Source organism: Cupressus sempervirens, chromosome 8 (genome assembly GCF_028749045.1).
Source record: "Cupressus sempervirens isolate cs-2001-9-10 chromosome 8, ASM2874904v1, whole genome shotgun sequence".
NCBI classification, from domain to species: Eukaryota; Viridiplantae; Streptophyta; class Pinopsida; order Cupressales; family Cupressaceae; genus Cupressus; species Cupressus sempervirens.
The window spans coordinates 364,300,515-364,321,049 of record NC_143125.1 but is presented as its reverse complement, the minus strand read 5'-3'; the positions used below and the strand labels follow the sequence as shown (position 1 = coordinate 364,321,049).

At 37.3% G+C, this 20,535-nt stretch overlaps 1 protein-coding gene across 1 annotated transcript; it reads left to right on the top strand.

Moving 5' to 3' along the window:
- The first annotated feature begins 609 nt into the window (after positions 1 to 609).
- On the top strand, positions 610 to 18,638 carry LOC149542838 (dolichyl-diphosphooligosaccharide--protein glycosyltransferase subunit DAD1). The gene is made up of 5 exons (XM_089797727.1): positions 610 to 755; positions 848 to 895; positions 17,845 to 17,932; positions 18,080 to 18,123; positions 18,276 to 18,638. Exons 1-5 carry the CDS (start codon positions 672 to 674, stop codon positions 18,357 to 18,359), a joined length of 348 nt encoding a protein of 115 aa, XP_089653853.1. The 5' UTR covers positions 610 to 671; the 3' UTR covers positions 18,360 to 18,638.
- The last annotated feature ends 1,897 nt before the right edge of the window (positions 18,639 to 20,535 follow it).

The window sequence follows — 20,535 nt, the reverse complement described above, 5'->3', positions numbered from 1 at the left end:
TGTAAGAAACTACACATGCCAAAACACACTTGAACCTTACAAACTTACACGCTTTGAAAAAATATCAAGCTTCATCCTTTGAGTCAAACTTAACATATATTTTGACAGATAATGGGTCGAATCGACAACCTCTTAGATAAGAGGCCCACAAATAATCAAACTTTATCTTTTATTTAATTATTTTTGTCTGAAAATTATGTCTTACTTTTTTTTAATAACAATAAAATAAATTTGTCAATCAAACTTAATGTAAGTTTAACTATTCATTAATATATAATTATTATATTATCATCAAACAAACTTTATCTTTTATTTAAATATTTTTATTTGAAATTATGTCTCACTAAAAACACTTATAAATAATTATAATATAAATATTAAAATATATTTATAAATCAAAACTTAATGTGAAAATGTGCTCCTCATTGGTATTTAATTTTTTATATTAATTGCTCCCTAAAAATTACCAAAACTAAATGAAAATTAGAATTTCAAATCTTCTTTAAACAATAAAAAAATTGTAACTTTACAATCTCTTGTTAAACATTTACATAATTTTTTGGAGAGGTGTTTGACATAAAATTTTGTAGAGGGGTTTAAATTGTTTTCACTCGTCAGGAAGTTAAACATCTAAACAGCATTTGTAGGTGAAGAACACAGATCACACAGCAATGGCGAGCTCAACGGCCAAAGATGCGCGTGTCCTCATTTCTTCGTTGCGATCTGCGTATTCCTCCACCCCTACTAAACTAAAGGTATTTCATTGCATGCCAATGCTGTACACCACGATCGTCTAATGTTCTGTTAAAAAAAACAAAACCCTAACTCGCGTATTTAATTAGTGCAGATTATCGATGTCTATGTTGTTTACGCCATTTTTACAGCAGTTTTCCAGGTGATCCTATGCCTATTTTCCTTTATTTGCTACCTGCCAACAATTTTTTTATGACAATTAGACATAGGGGCATGATATGTCTCTTTAAAGGATTTGTTGCTCTGCGAAGAGATATTTCAGCTGACTTCATATTCCTCTACCCATCATTTTAAAAGTCTATTCCTGGAAAAAAAAGGAAAAAACACAGATCTTGTAATCTCGCTCACTTCTTTAGCCGCTGGCCTTTATCTTGACGATTTTTATCTCTAATTTTCAGTGCAAATCGGTTCTATTATGTCAAGGACATATTTCATTTGCACTTTCGTTCGATATCATATGTTATATCACGCACAATGCTTGAGTAATTTGAAAGATCTAATCAAATTCTGGACAACAGCTGTTTTCTAATAATCAAACTGATTATAGGATGCTTGACTGAGCCTGTACGTTCTTACTTCGTCGAATAATCCGTTGCGAATTACTTTACGACAGGGAATTCCAGCTTATAAGAAGGTACCTTTTTCCGCCAAGGAAAAACATCTTTCAATATATAAGAGAAAAACCCATTTGGGTAACACCATGAATTTCCTATCATGGATAATTCACACTAATTCAATGGTCTATCATCAGGAGAAATAAAACGTTGAGTGGACCAAGGTAAACTCTTGTGAAGTACAAAATAACTCACTTAAAAATGATAAAAATAAGTTCCATAGTTGAAAGCTCGCCAAAGCCAATAAGTAGCCAAGGGCTGAAAAAAAATTCTGGAAAAACTTCACCAGTTTTTGGCAGAAATTTAGGAATTTAAAAATTGCTTCAATGTAATTAGAAATGCAATTCTTTTTTTGCAAAATGCAATGAGAAGATGCATCCAATGAGTCAATAAGTGAGAACACAAAAGAAACAAGCTTTGTCTAGATATATATATATATATATAAACACAAAGTGGGTACAAAATCTCATTCTTGTGAGGAATGTTGATGGCTGGATGCAAAATAGTAAATAATTTCTGTAAAACTAAAGTAAATACATCATTAAAATTACATCTTCCTCTTCCCAGCTCTAGTAAAAACTAAGGGAGAGGTAGAACTAGGGGGTCTAGTCCTAGAAGTCTGTATTGGGCATGACTGCACATCCCTGCTCAATATGTCTGACTCTCTCTGTGGTTCGTCCTCCACCCTGGATGTAGCTCTGCCTCTAGCTTCTCCTGGCACTAGCAATGACTACCCATCAACTCAATGCTATTTAATGTGATAACAAACCACCTTCCTCCTCCATAGCCTGCCACTCCAAATCATTCATGTTATCCTCTTCAGAAACCCCCACAAATCTGCTTCTATGTGATAGAAATTAGTTCGCTAGTGTTTGGAAAACTATTTTCCCCCTCTGTGAAATACAAGCGAAGAAATATGAAATGAAACTAACGTGGGAATTTTTTTGTCTTTAAATGCTCTTCTAAAATTATGACCGACTTTTTAACAAGAACTCAACAAGTACTTACCAAAAATTCGGGGGTTTTTTGGTGCTAGTAGAAATCGTAAAAACTCACAAGGCCAGAAAATTGGCCTGTTTTTGCTACTTGGCCAGTACTCTGCCAGTATACATCTATGGACATAACTAAGCCATCAAGAAAGATTGAGCTACGCAATTTCACCCGATGATAGAGTACAACCAGCCTATAAATACATTAAATTGTTTTAATAGATGTGATATAGGTGTTCTATTAAGGAGTCCTTTCCCTGCACATAAATAGTTGCGAACGGCAAAGAAAAATGCTGTATAAAATTAATAGAGTACAGAAGAAATTACCAATACACAAATACAAACTCTATATATGGGCAAAGTAATACCATAGTTAACACCGAACAGCATCGCAAACCACAAACAAAACAATAAAACTGTAATGAACAGCATGTGCAACCCAACACATGCGAATGGGTATATGCTTGTGCCAATGATACCCTATATGCAGACTGTACTCTATCTGATATCGATAGACAGGCATAGTAGACTCAAGAAACATTCACCTAATTAGATAATCTTAGATACATCCCACAGATCAAGATCAACATCAAGGGGAAGAGACATCAAGGGGAAGAGATTTCCATCTTTTAGTTGTGTGGCTATGAACCGTATTCCCTGCCACATTGACTATGAACCGTATTCCCTGCCACATTGATGGACTCCACAAGAAGCACTTCTGGACCCAACACAGCTTCCAAACCATGAAATTTAGTCCCTTTTTGTAGCTTCTCTTGTCTCATTGCACAAAGAATAGTCTTATTTTCTAATTTTTGCACGCACCTTCTTGCAACCTCTAATGCCCCATTGTGGTTTGATAACCAGATGCTTCAACACCAGGTTTAAATATATACATCCAGACATACGATAAATCAGTTCAGTTACATATTATAACCTAAGTTGCTGAATCAAGAGTGAGAACAAGTACATGGATAGAAATGCTGTTACAGCAGAAATTGTTTTGGGGGTTGGGTATGTTTTTGGTACATTCATATATATATATATTTATATATAATGTATATGTATGTGTATGTATGGATGTGTGTGTGCGTGTTGCTGAAAAATAGAATTAAGTTTAGAATGCCATATACCAATACATATGCTAAACAAATCCAATACAAATTTCAAATTTTGAAATATACATTCTAATTTAAATTCAGGTTTCTGTATCAAAAAGATTGAGCCAGAATCCCACTATAGATAAGTTTGGAGTTCGCTAATTAGCAGTCCATTGGAATCATTTGCTGTTGCACCCAAAGCTCGAACTGTTAATGCTCGATATAAATGCCAGATTTTAACCTGTCCATGATACGAATCTCCAAGGAGGTGCTGACCACCAAGTCCACAATCTCAACAATCTCCCCCTCAACACCCACTGAAGGGAGACTCGAACACACGACCCAAAGCTCTGATACCACTTCTTGGAATCATTTGTTGTTACACCAAAAGATCGAACTTTTAATGCCTGATACAAATGCCAGATTTTAATCTGATCCATGGAACAATTCTCCAAGTAGGTGCTGACCACCTGTCAACAATCTCAACTTCTCAATGCAGTCTAGGTCTTACAAATATCGAAATGATCCAACTAGAATCACTAAACATTTCAGCATTTAAAAACAAAATCCCAGATGTGTACCTACTGGATATTTGTTTCAGAATCTGAGTTCAGTATGTTTTGTACTAGGAATTGTCCGGAAAAGTCCTGCGATTCAGCAACTTAGATTATGACTTCTAATTTCTAGCAAACTAGGCTTAAGAGAATTTCTTAATTATGTTGATGATATGCCTTCAATCTTACAAAATGCAATAGGAGGCCTTGATAAAATATCAGAAATGCAAGTAACCCTTGATCTTTTAAGTTCCTATGGTTATTTATTTCTTTAATATTTTCAAATATATGGAGCACAACATAAAATTCCATTACCTAATATGCTTTTGGATGGATTTGGCATCTATTGTAAACTTTGAACTCCTATGTGCACTTTCAAGGAAAACGTGAAGCATTGCCATGCTAAGTTGCTGGTTCAGACCCGGGTACGGATTTGGATTCAAAATTCATTCAAACTTTTTTGGAGTTGGATTCGGATTTGTCTGTACAAGAATATATATATATATATATATATATGCATTGCCATGCTAAGTTGCTGGTTCGGATTTGGTTGACAACAAAAGACTTTATCAAATTGTGGAGGTGGAAATTCTTAGGTGTTAGGGCATTTTATCCCCACAAGAGGGTGGGTTCTATCGTCTCTTGAAGAATCACTTCAAACTTTCAAGCCTAGTTCATCTGTTTGCTGAGAGTTTTGTTCCAACTTGTTGCCCGGGTATCAAATTTACACCAAAATTTAAAAATTCTCATCTTGTGAGCTAAGGTTACTCTTGGGAAATAGTAGTTGTGTAGAGGATAATATGTCTTATGGTCTGTATAGATCAAGTGTCCGAGATTCCATCATTTTGAGCCTGAAATGAGTTGAAACATACCTCACCTTGAGCATTAAAATGGTCACTTCTTTATTGAATTTTCAGTGATTTTGTAATTCCAATTTCTTCGGCTCATTATTAGCTCCATCCAACATTTCAAATTTTTGGAATCTGACGTCTGGATCAAAAGATATTGCAGGTTAATGAAAGGTGTTAAAATACGTGTTTTTCATCCACATCATTAACCTTAACCTTTTTGGAGGTTAAGGTTTGGGGTACAAAACACGTGTTTGATCTAAAATCTTAACCTTGGAACCCAAAAAAAATGAGTTAAGGGAAACTTTTCAAACACGCATTCCATACCATTAACCTTAACCTCCAAAAACTAAAAAGGTTAAGATTGAAGCTCAAAACACGCATTTTGAAGGGGATTATCAACTTCTTTGTCCACTTGATGCAGGTGAAGAAATGCGAGTTAGACTACCTCAAAAGGGTGATAAGCAACATGTCATGATCAAAGAAGGGTGACAATTCAGTTTGATGCTTCAGCTTGCGGCACGTTACATTATTGAAGGAGATTATTAACACATTTTACCACAAGTTTGATATTCCTCGCGAGTCTAGTTGGCAGGGGATCATTGACGTATCGCTTTGATAATACTCAAGTGCGCAAATAACCATGGTGATAATGGACAACTCCCGAATTGCCCCACCATGTCATTGATTCAATAACTTGAGCTTGTGCATGAGAAAGGAGTGTTTAATACGATAATTCAGAGTTGTGCAGGGTCCAGTCTACGCAATGATCACACGTAGGATGAAATGTTTCAGAGCAACCATTGGGGAGTGGAGAGCCTCAGAAAATATGCATTAATCGATGCATACTAACCCAGCCGCAACATATGGCATTGTATGAGCTTGATAACATATTTACACCCAATTTCGGTATTCCACGTGTGTTTGGAAGCAGTGAGTCATCTGCAGATTGGTTTGATAACAGTCCAGCACAATGTAAATCACTGAAAGACAGCCACTATCCAGCCCGCAAGGACTATAAATGGTGTTAGGGAATTGGTAATTCGTGCTTGTGATGGTTTCAGCACCCCAAACATTTGAAGCATTTTTTGAATATTAACATAGCGAGAAATAATGCCTTGCATGCGGACTGTTTGATCTAACGCAAGGTGGTGAAATGAGTATTCATGCAGATATATAGTTCGAATTGCATTCATATATGTCATCACACAGTATTATTGGCTTCGTGATTGAAGTCTCAGTCCACCATCTTGGACTTCTCTGCCATCCTCACCAAGAATCCATGGGTGCAAATGGATAAGATGTGTATGCAAGGGGATACAAAGGAGCACTAATTGTTTGACTAAATGCCTCAAAGCGTTCTCGTCTTGAAGAAACATTTGGAGTGATTGCAGAGCCAAATCGTGACACTTGTTTGATAAAATACATCATGAAGAATAAGGTTTGCGACAATGGGTAGAAGAAACACACCAAATGCTTTGCGCATCATGCAGCATTCAAACAGACGGATAAATGTTCGTGAATTCATCATGGCATGCATCGGGTACATGGAGAGTTATACCTATCACCTCTAGAAAATATCAGCGCCGTAGAATTGAATGACTGAAGAAATGAAGGAACAAGCGCAATGTTTGACACAAACGCTACACTAATCAACTTAATTCGAGTCTATTTGTATTTCCATGTTCACCACCCTCATGAGCCTGTGACAAGTTGAGGGAAACTTCTAAATTTTAAAGGAGGAATCAGGTTGGAGTCGTTTGATGTAATACCTTTAGAGAAAGGACTGTACACATGACACGTATGGAGTCCAAAATTACTATATATCAACTCAATATCTCCATTCAAGGAACATCATAAACAAGGCAAGTAAACTATTTGACAGAATGTGCTTGAGACAATGTAATGATTGCAGAACATCCGCGGCGTGAGTTTGAAGCCTTCTTGGATATATAATTCTCCCAATCAATCATATGTGGCATTATTGAATCCACATTGCCAAAGTTGGGTCGGGCATGTCTACACAATCAGAATATGGGATTCAATTTCAAGTAAGGCATTAAATTGGTTTATAGCATGCATTGTATAGCATTGTTTCAAAGAAAGAATAGAGGTTATTACAATATGTGCAAAGAATGATTGATATGTGCTGAGAAAGATTACGTTTGAGGGTGTCTATTGGGAGAATATGCTAATAGTAAATGAAGAGACCGATGCAACCTCTTTTATAATATACTATCAATTGATTTGTGGACAGTGGGCTGGCAGAAAACTAATTTCTCTTCCCACATTGACAATATGGGAGCAGCTAAAATAGAGTGCAGGCATCCACTGAAGCATAAGTCATAGATCACGTTAGTATGATCCAATTGCAATCTCTAGAAGGTTAATTTTGAATTGGGTGGAGAAGTTAGAGGAAATTCACATGTGGATACTTGGTCAATACATTGTAAGTATTGTCAGAGATGTTTGGAATGAAAGACACTATAGAGATTCCAAGAATTTCAAAGAGTGCAATGCCAATCACTATCACTAACAATGTTTTATATTTTGCAGATTTGAAGACATAGTTTCCATTGAGTTGGAATTTTTGTGATCCATCATTTCTATATGGCCCATACCTTGTCTTTCAGTGAAAGTTGTAATCTCCTATCTCTATAAACAGTGACTTTTGTCATCTTGGGTTGATTTTAAAGAATGTTAATTAACCTCTCCCAAAACATGTAATTGGGAGGTAGTTATTAACCACAAGGGAGTAGTTCTTAACGTCAATGTCTATATAAGGAATCATTCTGGCTTTGTAGAGGACTTTTGGGACTTTAGAAGTAGAGAACACTTATGTTGGAGTTTTGGTAGTAAGACAATTTTTGGAAAGTGTGTACAAATCTTGTTCTTGTAATTAGAAATTTCTTTTATGTTCTTGGTGCAAGGAAATAAAAGGAAACACATTTTGGGTTCTCTTTCTACAAATCTGAAATGTTTAAGTGTTGATTCTTTTTGTAATGGGTGTTTTCACGTTATTGTGCAAATGTTCATGAATTATTGAATCAGCAATGTGCTAATGGTAGCCTTCAAGCGTAACTCTTGATTGCTCTTATTAGCAGTTTAGGTTAATCTAAGAAAGCTTTGAAGTCGTTTGGTGCATTCATCATCAGTAGCTTTCTTTCTGTCTTTCAAAGTGTTAATTTTTATGTTGAAAAATCAAATACACCCATCATACGAGGGAGCTACCCCTCTCAAATGCAGAGGAAGATTGTAATCTGGTAGTGATCGGTTGCAATCTCTCCAACTGTTGGCATGGTTGTCACTGTTCACAGGGTGAGCAGGGTTAGTTTCAGAGGTAACGTCACAGTGACAAATCTCTTTACCAACACAACTGAATCTACATTTGATCCTTATGCTTGACTTCATGCTTCTCTCTCTCTCCCCTAGGCAGAAATTTGCACCCACCGAGGACTCCTGCCCTTGTTAAATTTCGCTTCATTATCTTTCTGTATTTACATCAAACTGGGTGGAATTCAGACTGCGTAGAGGATAAAATCCTCTCCCAAATCAAATTTCTGCCATTATACAAAGGTCTTCCAAACCTTGCCCCAACACTCCAATTTATTTGCATTTTTTATTTGTTCTATGAAACTCAGTCTTATCTATCAAATCATGGCAGAGACATGAAGTCTATAGCAGCCAGAGGATTGTCCTGCCAATCTCCAGCCTCAGTCTCTCATTGTGCTTAACAAGATGAAGATCTCACCTTATCAAACTCAAATTCATGTTCAAAGCTCTAACTGACAGCAATCTTTCACCTCGTCAGCTGGATTCCACTCAAACATATTTCATTTCCCATAAAGGCCTAGAGACTTAAAGTTGATGCTATCAAAGACCCTGGAAACTAACTAAGAGCAACTACTTCTATGTCCTGAAGTGAACAGATTGGTTCTCATTTGCAATGGGGTGATTGTGTGAAACCCTCACAGCAAAAAGGAGATCTCCATTGTCCTTCGTCAATGTTTTTTGGATATCACTTTTACATTCTGCAAATCTAGATTGATTTGCTCATCAATTTCCTTTTGGAATTAGAAATTGACATCCACTGTCAACCACATCAGAGCATCAGTCAACACACGCCAAATTCTATTTAGGTATGGCAAGGGAGCCTTGATTCTAAAACTTGTGGAAATGTTTCTTTAGCACTTTCAACATAAGAGATACCAGCAAAGAGATAGAGGAGAAGATGACTTAATGACCAAAGTCAGAAATTATCCTCTTTTCAAAATAATTCTTGGTCCTAACTTTCGACAAAACCCACAAAGCTTCAGTAGACAAAATTAGCTATTAGGAGAATCAACATAACCAAATATAATACTAGTGCATGTTCAAAGAGGGAGACCGCCTGGGATCCGTTGCCAAATCTTAATGGATGCCCCCTTTTTATTCTGCAAATCTAAATTGATTTGGTCATCAATTTTGTTTTGGACTTAGAAGCTGACTTCCACTCTCAACCACATCAGAACATCATTCAACTTGCATCAAATTATCTTTAGGTATGGTGAGCGAGCCATGGTTCAATATTTTCTTTATCACATTCAACATAAGAGAAATCAACAAAGCATTGGAGGAGAAGGTGCCTTAATTTTAACCAATTCTTAAAAAGTTCTTTGATCTTTGCTTTCCCAAAATCTCCCAAATTAAACAAACCTAATTAAATTTCTTATAATTCTTAAACAATTAGAAGAGTCAACACAACCAAATAAAATACTAGTCCAATAAGTACAATATTTACTAGAGTGCACAGCTCATCCCCGCCCCCCTACCCCCCCCCAAGAAGTTACTCCAATTATTTTTGGCAAAAGTTCAATTATAAAAGTAAATGTTAGCAGATTTTCTCCACATTACAACCCGGAGCAGCCAAAGAAGAATCAACAACCAATTCTTGAATAAGTAAAAGCTAACAAGAACAGAACTTATGTTTAGTCCAAGAAGATTAATAGAAGACAACACTCTTTTCCACATCTAAGGTGAGTCTTTTAGACTCCATCTATTCTTACAATCATAAAAAATACCTTGGGACACAGACAATTTATCATTTTATGGCTTTACTGGAGATCTAAGTTAAGGGAGGCCAATCTTTTTGCTAGATTTCAGTATTGAAGGAAAAGTTAACAGAGCTGGAAAAGAGATTTTACCAAAGAAACCTGAAGCTCTGAGCAGTACTTATCCTTCGGGGAAAATGGTTGATGCCAAACAAGAAGATGCCTAGCAGATTCCCAAGCTTCCCAAATACTGCAAAAATCTGAAGATGCCACTATTTTAACATAAAAGTGTTGAAACACCAGATCAAAAGAGTGAAGCACTTTCCAGCCTTTCTTATTCTTAGGAAATGCATTGCAATGTTGTTTTTAGCTGAGATCTCTCAAGGCATGACCTTAAAAAATGATTAAGTATTTGGGATATTCTTTTGCCCTTTCTCCTTCCTTGAGTGACGTGGACATGTATATTCATAAAGATTGGAAATGAAGTCACTAAATGGCAGGACCAACTTCTTTCTCTTGCGGGCAGATTTCAAGTGTGCAAAAAGTGCCCTTCTTTCTTAAATATATTATATTTCTGCTTGGTACTTTGTTTCATTAACTGGTGAAGGATTTTTTAAGATCAGAAAAAGGAAATAGGAAGTAAGATATTATTGCTTGGAATTGATGTTGTTTGCATCATCTTTTTAGAAGCATGGAGCATAAGAACTGGGGACAAACTCTGGCAGTTAAGTAGATCCTGAGAACTTCAGACAGAAAGGGCCTATATGGAAAGCTTGTGAATTTATTAGGCCCTCATTGGCCTTGATGAGTAATGTTGTCTTGCCATTCTAGGCACTGCATGCATATGGAGTTTTGTTGTGTTATCTAACCCCCTCAGCAAGGGTTGTTGGGCATAATAACCCAGCAAAAATAAACCTGGACAAAATAACCCGGTCACAATAACCCAAGGGAAAAATATCCTAAGGTCATAATAACCCAAGACAAAATAACCCATGGAGAGAATATCCCTGTAAGAATATGGAGGAAGGAAAACAAAATTTACAAATTTTATAAATTAGAAGTACCAATTTATAATTTTTTTCATTTGACTTATTCAGACATTCTTGAATATAGAAGTTTTGAGAACAAGGTGAGAAGAATATTCATCATGTTATAGATTCCATTGTTCTCGTTATTGTAAGTTTTAAGGGTTGGTGGGCGTGAGGGGAGGGTTGGGGAGGGAAGAGATGACTTACACAGATCTCCGACTTAGAATGTAATGCCCCGCCCGAAGATCCTTGGAAACAAGGATTCAAATCAAGCCAAGATATATATATATATTTTTTACAAGTATGAATGCACAAGACAACATCATACAGGGATCACAAAGATCGCAACGGAAGACTTCAACACAATCCCGACAACCAACGAATCTCCGAACGCCACTACCCAACTGACACACCCAAACAAAAGCCAACAACCACCACAACAAGATGAGGGCACAAGAAATGACCACTCATCAACAAAACACCACGCTGGGGTAAAATGCAGAATCCCGAAATTTGGCTAAGCCTGATATCCTAAAGCCCTGAAAATTGGCTAAGTTTGGATTTCTGAAGCTCTGAAATTTCCTAGAATCCATAACTTATCTCTGAGAGGTCTAAAACCTATCTCAAATGATTTGTCGCATATATTAAAATATATCTTAAGTATAAGTTGATCAACTTATACTTAAACGATATATTTTAAACCCCGAAGGACTACAACAGAAACCCAAAAACTGAATTTCAAAAGAAACCTCCTGAATTCAAAATGCAACAACAAAGGCTCGAAGAACGCCCAAAAGGGTATCCAAAACCACCCTCAAAAAGATCGGACCATGAAGAAAAGTGCCCGCTGATGGCACGCGCAGGTTTTTCACAAAAATTGTGCGACACTTTTTACTAAGGGAGGGCGACACTTCTCCCTTACTGAGTGCGACACTTCTCAAGAAGGCGTGCGATACTGGAAAAGTATCGCGCTACATTTCTCATAAAGCCGTGCGACACTCTTCCAGTGTCGTACGACACTTCTCCAGTAATGTGTGCGACACTTTATAGTATCGTACGACATTCTTTCTATGGGCGTGCGATACTTTATCAGTGTCGCGCAATGTTGAACAAATGTCGCCCATAGAAAGTAAAAACACTTCCAGAACTCAAAAACGGGGAAAAACCAACAAAAGAACCTCCACACCGGGAGTACCGGATCCACAAAGGCTAAAGGAATGAACACTCGAGTGCAACAACAACACAAAATGAAGAACACCAAACCATCTAAACTACAGCAGCAAAGAACACACTGAAAATAAGCATTGCAGAGAACAAAAGCAACATCGCAATGAACAGAAATGCATCTCGGGAACAAGACAACCAAACTAAGTACGCGGTTCCTCCCAACCGTCAATAGCATCATAAGACCATTGTGGGTCCTAGCCATCCCCTGCGCGTAACATCCCAAGCCACCGACCAGATCGTCAGTACTGTCGTAATAGGGATGTCACTACTAAAACACATGTAACAATATAAGCATAAAGAAATCTAACATGCTAGTAGAAAAGCATAAGATAATCTTACAGTAGATAACATCACCTATCACATGCAAAACAGCAGTAAGCAACAGATATACCACTAAATCAAATAACATCATCTAATCATATGCCAAACATCATAATAAGGGAATGCGTCAAATAAACTAACATCATCTAAACATGATATACAAGCATCCCAATGAAAGCATAGATAACAAGAAGGCATACTCCGGAACCCGAAGTACCAAGTGAAAACATCCAGCAACGGTCGCACTAGGATAAGAGACCGTCTCTGTACACCAGTCCCTAGCAGTGGTGAAGGTAGCTACGCCTCCCAACCACGTGGCACCCGTAGGTCCACATCCGCCGTGCTAATGGAGATAATGATCCAACCATAAACATACAAAAGAACATCCATGGCTAACACTCACGCCAGATAGTATGATGGCTGAACCAAGAACCTAAGACAATGCAAGGAGTACAGGTCCTGGTCAGACACTCAATAGGCTAGTATGTAGGGACTAACATCATGGAGAGTCACTTGGCATCAAAAAGCCCAAGCTAGGACTTGCGCAGATTCAACATCCCTCAACGGAAAGGCTCTTGCACCCCAAACCTTTTTATTATCTTAAGTTTTATTACCAGTCACACATTTTATTTAATTTTCACTTAATTAAAGCTTCCTTCGCCAACCCTCTGGGCACAATGATCACCAGGCTGCGAGGTAGAAGCCCCCTCCATATGCTACCCTACCCTACCCATGCTTATCCTACGACAAGTGCCCGTGGGCATGCATACTCCCATCCCAACCCCAATGATCATAACTTCCGGCAAATCCACGGAAGATCGGGCCTCGCAAGTCACCCAACAAATGTACGCGTACGTACTCGTGTGTGGCGCACCACCATCACGAAGATCATAACACAAGGACATGAATGAGAACACAATGCAAAGAAAACACCCAACTGAAGGCAACACGGGAAGGACGGATTCTACACGAATCCCAAAGCCAAAAAAATCATACATCATGAAATCACTCAATCGGCCTCAATCCGAGAGTATGGATTCTACACGAATCCCAATGATGTAACAAGACCAAAAATCATGAACTTACTCAACCGGCCTCAATCCGAGAGTATGGATTCTACACGAATCCCAATGTCCATGAGACAAGGCAAAGGTCCAACAAAAACCATAACAAGTGTAAAATCACTCAACCGAACACAACGTCGGGAGTACGGATGCAACACGCATCCCAATGCAACAAAAAGGTACAAAAGTGGTTTGACTGATATCCAAATGGATCATCAAGGTCCACGACCCACATTGTGCCAAGAAAATTCGAGAAAACAGGGCGGCACGCAAAACGAGGTAAAAATTCAAAAAATTGGAAAACTTCAAAATTAAAACCCATTTGACCTTTGGGTTCAAAAACCCCAAAAATCCAAAAATAGATGAAAACGGACACTGTATGCAAAAACGGCCAGCATAACGGTGCAAAATCCCAAACCCTCATCTCAAAAAACAGAGAAATGTTCATACCCGCCCAACCGGGTAGAACTAGCATACAGAAACGGAGGGGAACACTAGTTCTCAGCCTCCAAACAAACAGCTACCAAAAACAGAAGCAGAAATAGAGCAGAAACAATAAAACAGGAAAGCCCTACCTCACAGCCAAAAGGGCAAAACGAGAATCTGAACCATAAAATAAATATCCTGCAGAAGTAGCTGAAAATTGCGGCAATCCAAGGTTTCCCTGAGCTGGATCCAACGAGCCCAACCTCGCGACGATCCCACGCCCGTAGCTCCCACCACGAACAAAACAGTAAATCCTCATGAAGAGGATTTTGGGTTTTACTCTCCAACTTTCCAATTTGAAAGTGAGAAGTGAGGAATTAAATTCCTCTTTGGATACTTATTCACTTTTCGGGTGAATAATCGATTAGGGCAAATAACCAGCCAACCTAGTTAAATCCCGAATCGACCCAAACGAAAACAGGCTATTCCTATAAATAGGAATTCATCTATGGCAAAGCTGCCAGAAATTAAAATAAATCAATTAAAAAGCCCGAAAACCCAAAAACACATAAATCTCCTAAACAACTTTCGCGACAAAGCGAAACTCTAAATGCACAGACACGCTTACTGGTCTAATCACATAATGCAAATGAGTTTGGATTTAATAATCACCGAAAGGTTTAAATTAAACATTTAATTAAGGATACGTCGACCATACAAGGACAACATTGGTAAAATATGAAAGGCTAAATCACTAACTCCATGTGCCACTGCCAGGGATATAAATCCTGCACACTAAACAACCCGATCAAGTGCAATTGCATATAATAACATAGCCGAAGCAATAAATGCATTAAATCACCTAATTTAACCATTTAATTAATTATACTAAAATAATCTATTTACATCACTCACGTTCGCAAAAGGCATAGCAACGCAGGAATGAAGTAAATAACCATAGCATTAAATCCATCACATAACAAAATCAGAGGTATGTCCAAATACCAGATAACCAGATATTATCATAAAACACACTGTCATCTCAAAATGGCATCATCATGCAATATGATTAACTGAACAGCATAGTAGTCTAATATCTATGATACTAGAATCAAAGAGTAACATTTGACCCTCAGGTCATCTCAAATGTAAAACATAACATGAGTAACAAATATCTCTCTAATCAGAAATATAACAAGGTAGATGTCCGCAGCACATAACCAAATAATCTCACATGAACAATCCATTCTACTTACTTAAGCATTTAATAAGGCACTTAAAACACATAAACGAACACAATCATAAACATGACTAACCACTGCTACAGGAACCTAGTCCAGTGTAGCATGGTAATAGTACACAGTGCAATCTCTGCACACATCTCAGGGTAATCACAGAACAACCTCATGATACCACATCGATCCTGGTAACCACTGGCACAAACCTCAGTGAACCAAAAATCACATCATAATCTCATAGATCAGTCAAAAGCATAATCAAAGCAACAGATACAAAAACATAAATCCAAACACCTCAACGGTGTAGACCACTCAGGGTCACAATCATGATCCATCACAACAAAAGATCAGCAAGGGTGCATCCATCAGGGCAACTTACAAAATTCAAATGGGAGAGGCACTATATAGAAAATCCTACATGAAGCTTGAAGTTAAGGGTTTAAAGATAGTAGAAAGGAAAGGCAATTCACAGTCAATTGTTGCAACCAAACCTTATGTAACATCAATGTTTAGAAAACACTAAATACTCATTCATACATGAAGATATCAGATCATACATGTCAATGAGAGAGAGAAGAGGTAATTTAAGAGAAGAACCCTTTATAATAGGTAATGTATAGTCTTTTATTTAGAAAGAAGTGGCCAAAACAAAAGAGACGTGGCAGGATCAGAAAAAAACCCTTGCTGCAATCTGGCAAAACCTCACAAACCTGTACAAGAAACTCAAGTCAACATGTGTGGGGATCCTCCCAAACACCCCCATCAGTACCTGAATTGAAGAACATACACAGGTAGGCAGGAGAGGGTCCTTTGACTAAACAGTTCAACAGCCGTGAATGGGGTACAGGTGCCTGCATCTCCACAGAAAGTTTGTTCCAAAACCTTAAACCAAATGCCATGCAACCTCAAAGATCAGATGGGTAGCTGGAAGAGTGCATTCAAGCATTAATGCGTGTTGAGGAGAGGTGCTTTAATACTAAGTTACTGATTCTGGTTCTGGTTCTGATGCTGGTGCGGGTTAAAGATGCGTGGATGCGTGATTTTTTTTTTTTATAGATTTTGGATACGTTTTAAACCGAACTGCTGGATTTTGTGAGTCTGAGCACTGCAGAATTATCTAGGAGCTCAGACATTTACAAGCAATGCAGTTTCCAGTGTTAAATTTCAATTTGGGCTCATGTGTTAGCACCTAGAAACACCCAGTAAATATAATGAAAGGAATGACTTGTATTCTGCAAATTGAAAACATTTAGATCCCAGTAAAATAGTATTAAAGGAACGACTTCTATTCTGAAATGAGGGAAGGGCATTTGGATTGAGAGAGCATCGGTGCAGTATTCAGGTGCATCTGTGCATCCGTGCACCAGCACCAGCATCCGGGGCAAACCTAAGTGCACCGGTATCTAATCTTTAATATTGTGTGTTTAAGGGTTTGTGTTCCTTCCTGCACAAATGCATTTCATTTTCCCTGCTCTTATGCATTTGAATCCTGTTGGGGCTTTGTCTTTAAATCTGCTACATGAGAAGAGAGGAGGCATTAAAATAATGCATCCCCAATATTCTCCTCCTGCCGAGTTGAGGGTCACTGGTCAGGCTTCACGTTTGACCCTTCCTTTTGCTTTCCCTTCTACTTAGCCATTTGTGCTTTGGCAGGGTCGGGCTTTTGCCTTGCAACATCCTTGGTTTTTTCTGTTTGGGACCTGTTTACGTTACTGGCCTACCAGTTGCTTGAGATTCTTGCCCCCTCAGCACTTTCATTTGTATTGTAGATAGAGTGGACCAAAAACCATTGGGTTTCCAAAGTTTACAATTGTTACGTAAGTGTCAACAACCTCTTCCCTTGCATTAGTGAATTTTGAGGGTCTAATTGAAGCATATAGAAGGGAAAACCCACATTTGGGGACTAATTCAAGCCGATGGAAGGGAAAACCGTCAGTAGAATCTCCATTGATGCAGTGCCCTATTTAATGTATCTCAGATTCGTTATAATTAGTGGGGGGGGGGGGGGGTGCACAAAGTGTCAACAGGTACAATAGGTTGGAGGGTATAATTGGCTTCGGACAGAGAATATGTTGGTGAGATATGGTTGTTTTCATTGTAGTTTTGCTGAATGATATGCTAGTAGACTTCCCACTAGTTTTTCTGATAACAGATGCAAAATAATAATCAGATAGAATGTGTGGGATAGACGTTCCGTAACATTCTCCTTTCTATTAAAGAACAATGTTTATGGGTTAGCACGGTCTGTCTGCTAGAGAGCTGTCTTGCAAATTTGATGGGCGGTATATTTTTTAGAACTCTCTTATCTGAGTTTTCTTTCACAGTTTAAGGAATTTTATACATGCACTAATGGCCTATAAATTTGCATTCTTTTAGTGATGACTGGTCATACGTGGCTGATGGTCAACTTTCATAACTTACATGATAAATATCCTCTATGAAAATGGAGTCAGTTTACTGGTTGAAATCAGACTAACACATATTGATAATACCATGTAGTTTTTCTAAATTAATAATCATCAGATATGCCTTAAAATGTTGGACTACATTATGAATGTACTTTTGACTCTTTCACATTACAAAATATTTAACATTTAACATTAACATTTTTGGTTGGATTTTATATGATTACTCAAAGTACACAATTCCTTGCAGGTTATTTACATGGCAATTGTTGGAACGTTTCCATTCAATGCATTTCTTTCGGGAGTACTGTCATGCATTGGAACGGCTGTGCTTGCAGGTACAAGTCTATTTTCCACTGTTAGTATTGATAGCATAAAAGTGATTTTGAAAACAATCTTTTTGTTAGTGACCTTTCAGATTTAATTGTAAAGCGACTAATGTTCATTGATAAATAATTGCTTAATCTGCTTTTATGCATATATAGTTTGTTTACGGATGCAAGTCAACAAAGAAAACAAGGAATTTAAGGTATGGTTTGCATATAAGTACCCTCCTTTTCTAGTGAATAAAAGGAAAACATAGTGCCAAAGAATTCTTTGTTTCATTTAGCATCGAGAGTTGAAATAATTCTATATCATATTTATGGTGGTAACAAGATACACGTTGGATTTGTATCACAGGATCTTCCCCCAGAAAGAGCATTTGCAGATTTTGTTCTCTGCAATATTGTACTTCACCTGGTGATAATGAACTTCTTAGGCTAGCAGATACAAATTTTTGAAAGAGAAGTCTGAAGAGGCCAAACAGAAATGAAGGCCAAGTGGCCACATTCAAGAATAAACATCATAGATTTTTGTTTAGAGGAATAGTTTAGGCATGCATGCAGTAAATTGTTTAACCGTTGCTGGGTAATATGACATTCAGTTTTGGTTAAACAGAACGTAGGTTGGATATTAATAAGTTAATTATTTGTGCATTTCCTCATTATTGGATAGTCTTCACACAGCAATATCTTGAATAGACAAATATAATTGAAATCATAATATGTTTTCAATCAAGTACCTAAATATGGATGTTAGGTTTTGTTACTAGACGATCATTAAATATTTGAACACAAGTCAGCACTCTTTGAACACTGAATATTTAGATTTATATAATTAAATACTGAATGAGGCATATCTACATGAACCTGGACATATGCTTTCATGAATACATATGTAAAACTGAAAATGACATTTTCCTTACCATGCTATAAGTATGTTACTCTGTGGAGTTAGTAGCCGACATGCAGACTGTACTTGGCTATTTACATGTAAGGAATTGCTATGTCCTAACCAACATTTTGAATGAAACTTGATTCCTGAGCTCCAACAACTTCCACCCTCATCTAGTTTTGATTATCATTCACTGACTTGGCTTGCAATTTAAGTTATCATCAGCTGATAGAAAAATTAAATCATTGCATCTTATGACAGAGAATCACGAGAAGCTATAATAATTAGTGAAGGATGTTTATGTGAATATGTAGGAGTATTCAAAACATGGAAACTACAACCTACAGAGCACGGCTACTACAATAAATAGGAGTATTCAAAACATGGAAACTACAACCTACAGAGCTCAGCTACTATTTTTGGTCATGTTCTGTATTGGATGTACTGTGAACCGATCTTGATTTCCAGCAATTTAGTGTACAACCTAATGTGTGGCAAAATGACAGGGAACTGGCTTTTATAGCCAACGTCTCAAATGGAAAATATTGCTATAGAAGAAAACTAAACATTTGAAGGCACCCAATGTAACTTGGAGGACATTTTATGATTTGATATCGATGCACCTGATCTCTGGCACCCCTGCTCCATATGAAAGTTGGTGCAAACCTTTGAAAACAGGTTTTGAAGATTCCATTTCATCCTTTGGTAGGTAGAGACTGAACTAAAGATCCAGAGATACCATTTAGAAATCACTGTGGGCAGGTTGGAGTGTGGAAAAGTGAAACTAGTTTGGTGGTGCTATTAACCCAAGGGACAAATGGGGAGCTGAGTGAGAGTGACTAAGCTTTCAGAGGCTGTATCACCTTTAAGCTAACTCGTAAAAGTTATTCATTGCAGTTAGTTCTCTGTGAATTAAATTGACTTAAAGGTGATACGACTTAAAGCGAACTCACAGAGAACTAACTGCAATGAATAACTCGTAAAAGCTTTGTAAGACGCATATTTCGTTTCATTAGAAATCCAAACTGACGGTACGTCTTTGGTTCCAAAGACGGATATTTTATTTCCTAGTTAACTTCGAGATTTGTTTTTATTATCGTTCCAGTTAAAGTTGCTAGAGAATTTACATATAACTTAAGCAACTGTTGTTTGTTTTATGATTTTTTTGGTTTGAAGTTGGTTGTGTTAATTTTGGCTTAGACCCTTGTACCTATTAGTATTTGGTATCTAAATCTTGCCAAGTTCAACTACTTTTGCGTATTTTTCTTTGTATTGGCATAATTTATAAAGGGGTCTGAGTTACTTCGTAATGAACAGTTAAATTACCCAACTCCTTGTTAAATTTAGACAGTTATGGTTTGGTTAAAATCAGACAAGTATTGGTTCATTACTATCGTCTATATCCTTATCGTGTGTTTGAAGTTGTAGGATTAACGAAGAAATCCTAAGTTGGAGGGTGTTGCTGTTGTTATTTATTATTGTCGCCTTTGACATGGACTTGTATTAATCTTTTGACCAATATCTACTTGTAACAATAGACGCATTGCGTCAAAGTTCTTGTTAATAGTTAAGAAGGAAATTAGAGAGTAAAATATATGAAGAGAGTTAAAAAAGATATATTCGTTGTAATAGTTAGAAAAGAAGGAAAATAGAGACTTGTATATATGAAGACAGATTGAAAAGAGAGATAATGATAGTAGAGATTTATAGATAGAAATGAAGGATA

Coding starts and splice junctions, on each gene's coding strand:
- LOC149542838 (XM_089797727.1), top strand. CDS start 672: ATGGCGAGCTCAACGGCCAAAGATGCGCGTGTCCTCATTTCTTCGTTG. Junction 896..17,844: donor TTTTTACAGCAGTTTTCCAG/GTGATCCTATGC, acceptor AATTCCTTGCAG/GTTATTTACATGGCAATTGT. Junction 18,124..18,275: donor AAGAAAACAAGGAATTTAAG/GTATGGTTTGCA, acceptor TTTGTATCACAG/GATCTTCCCCCAGAAAGAGC.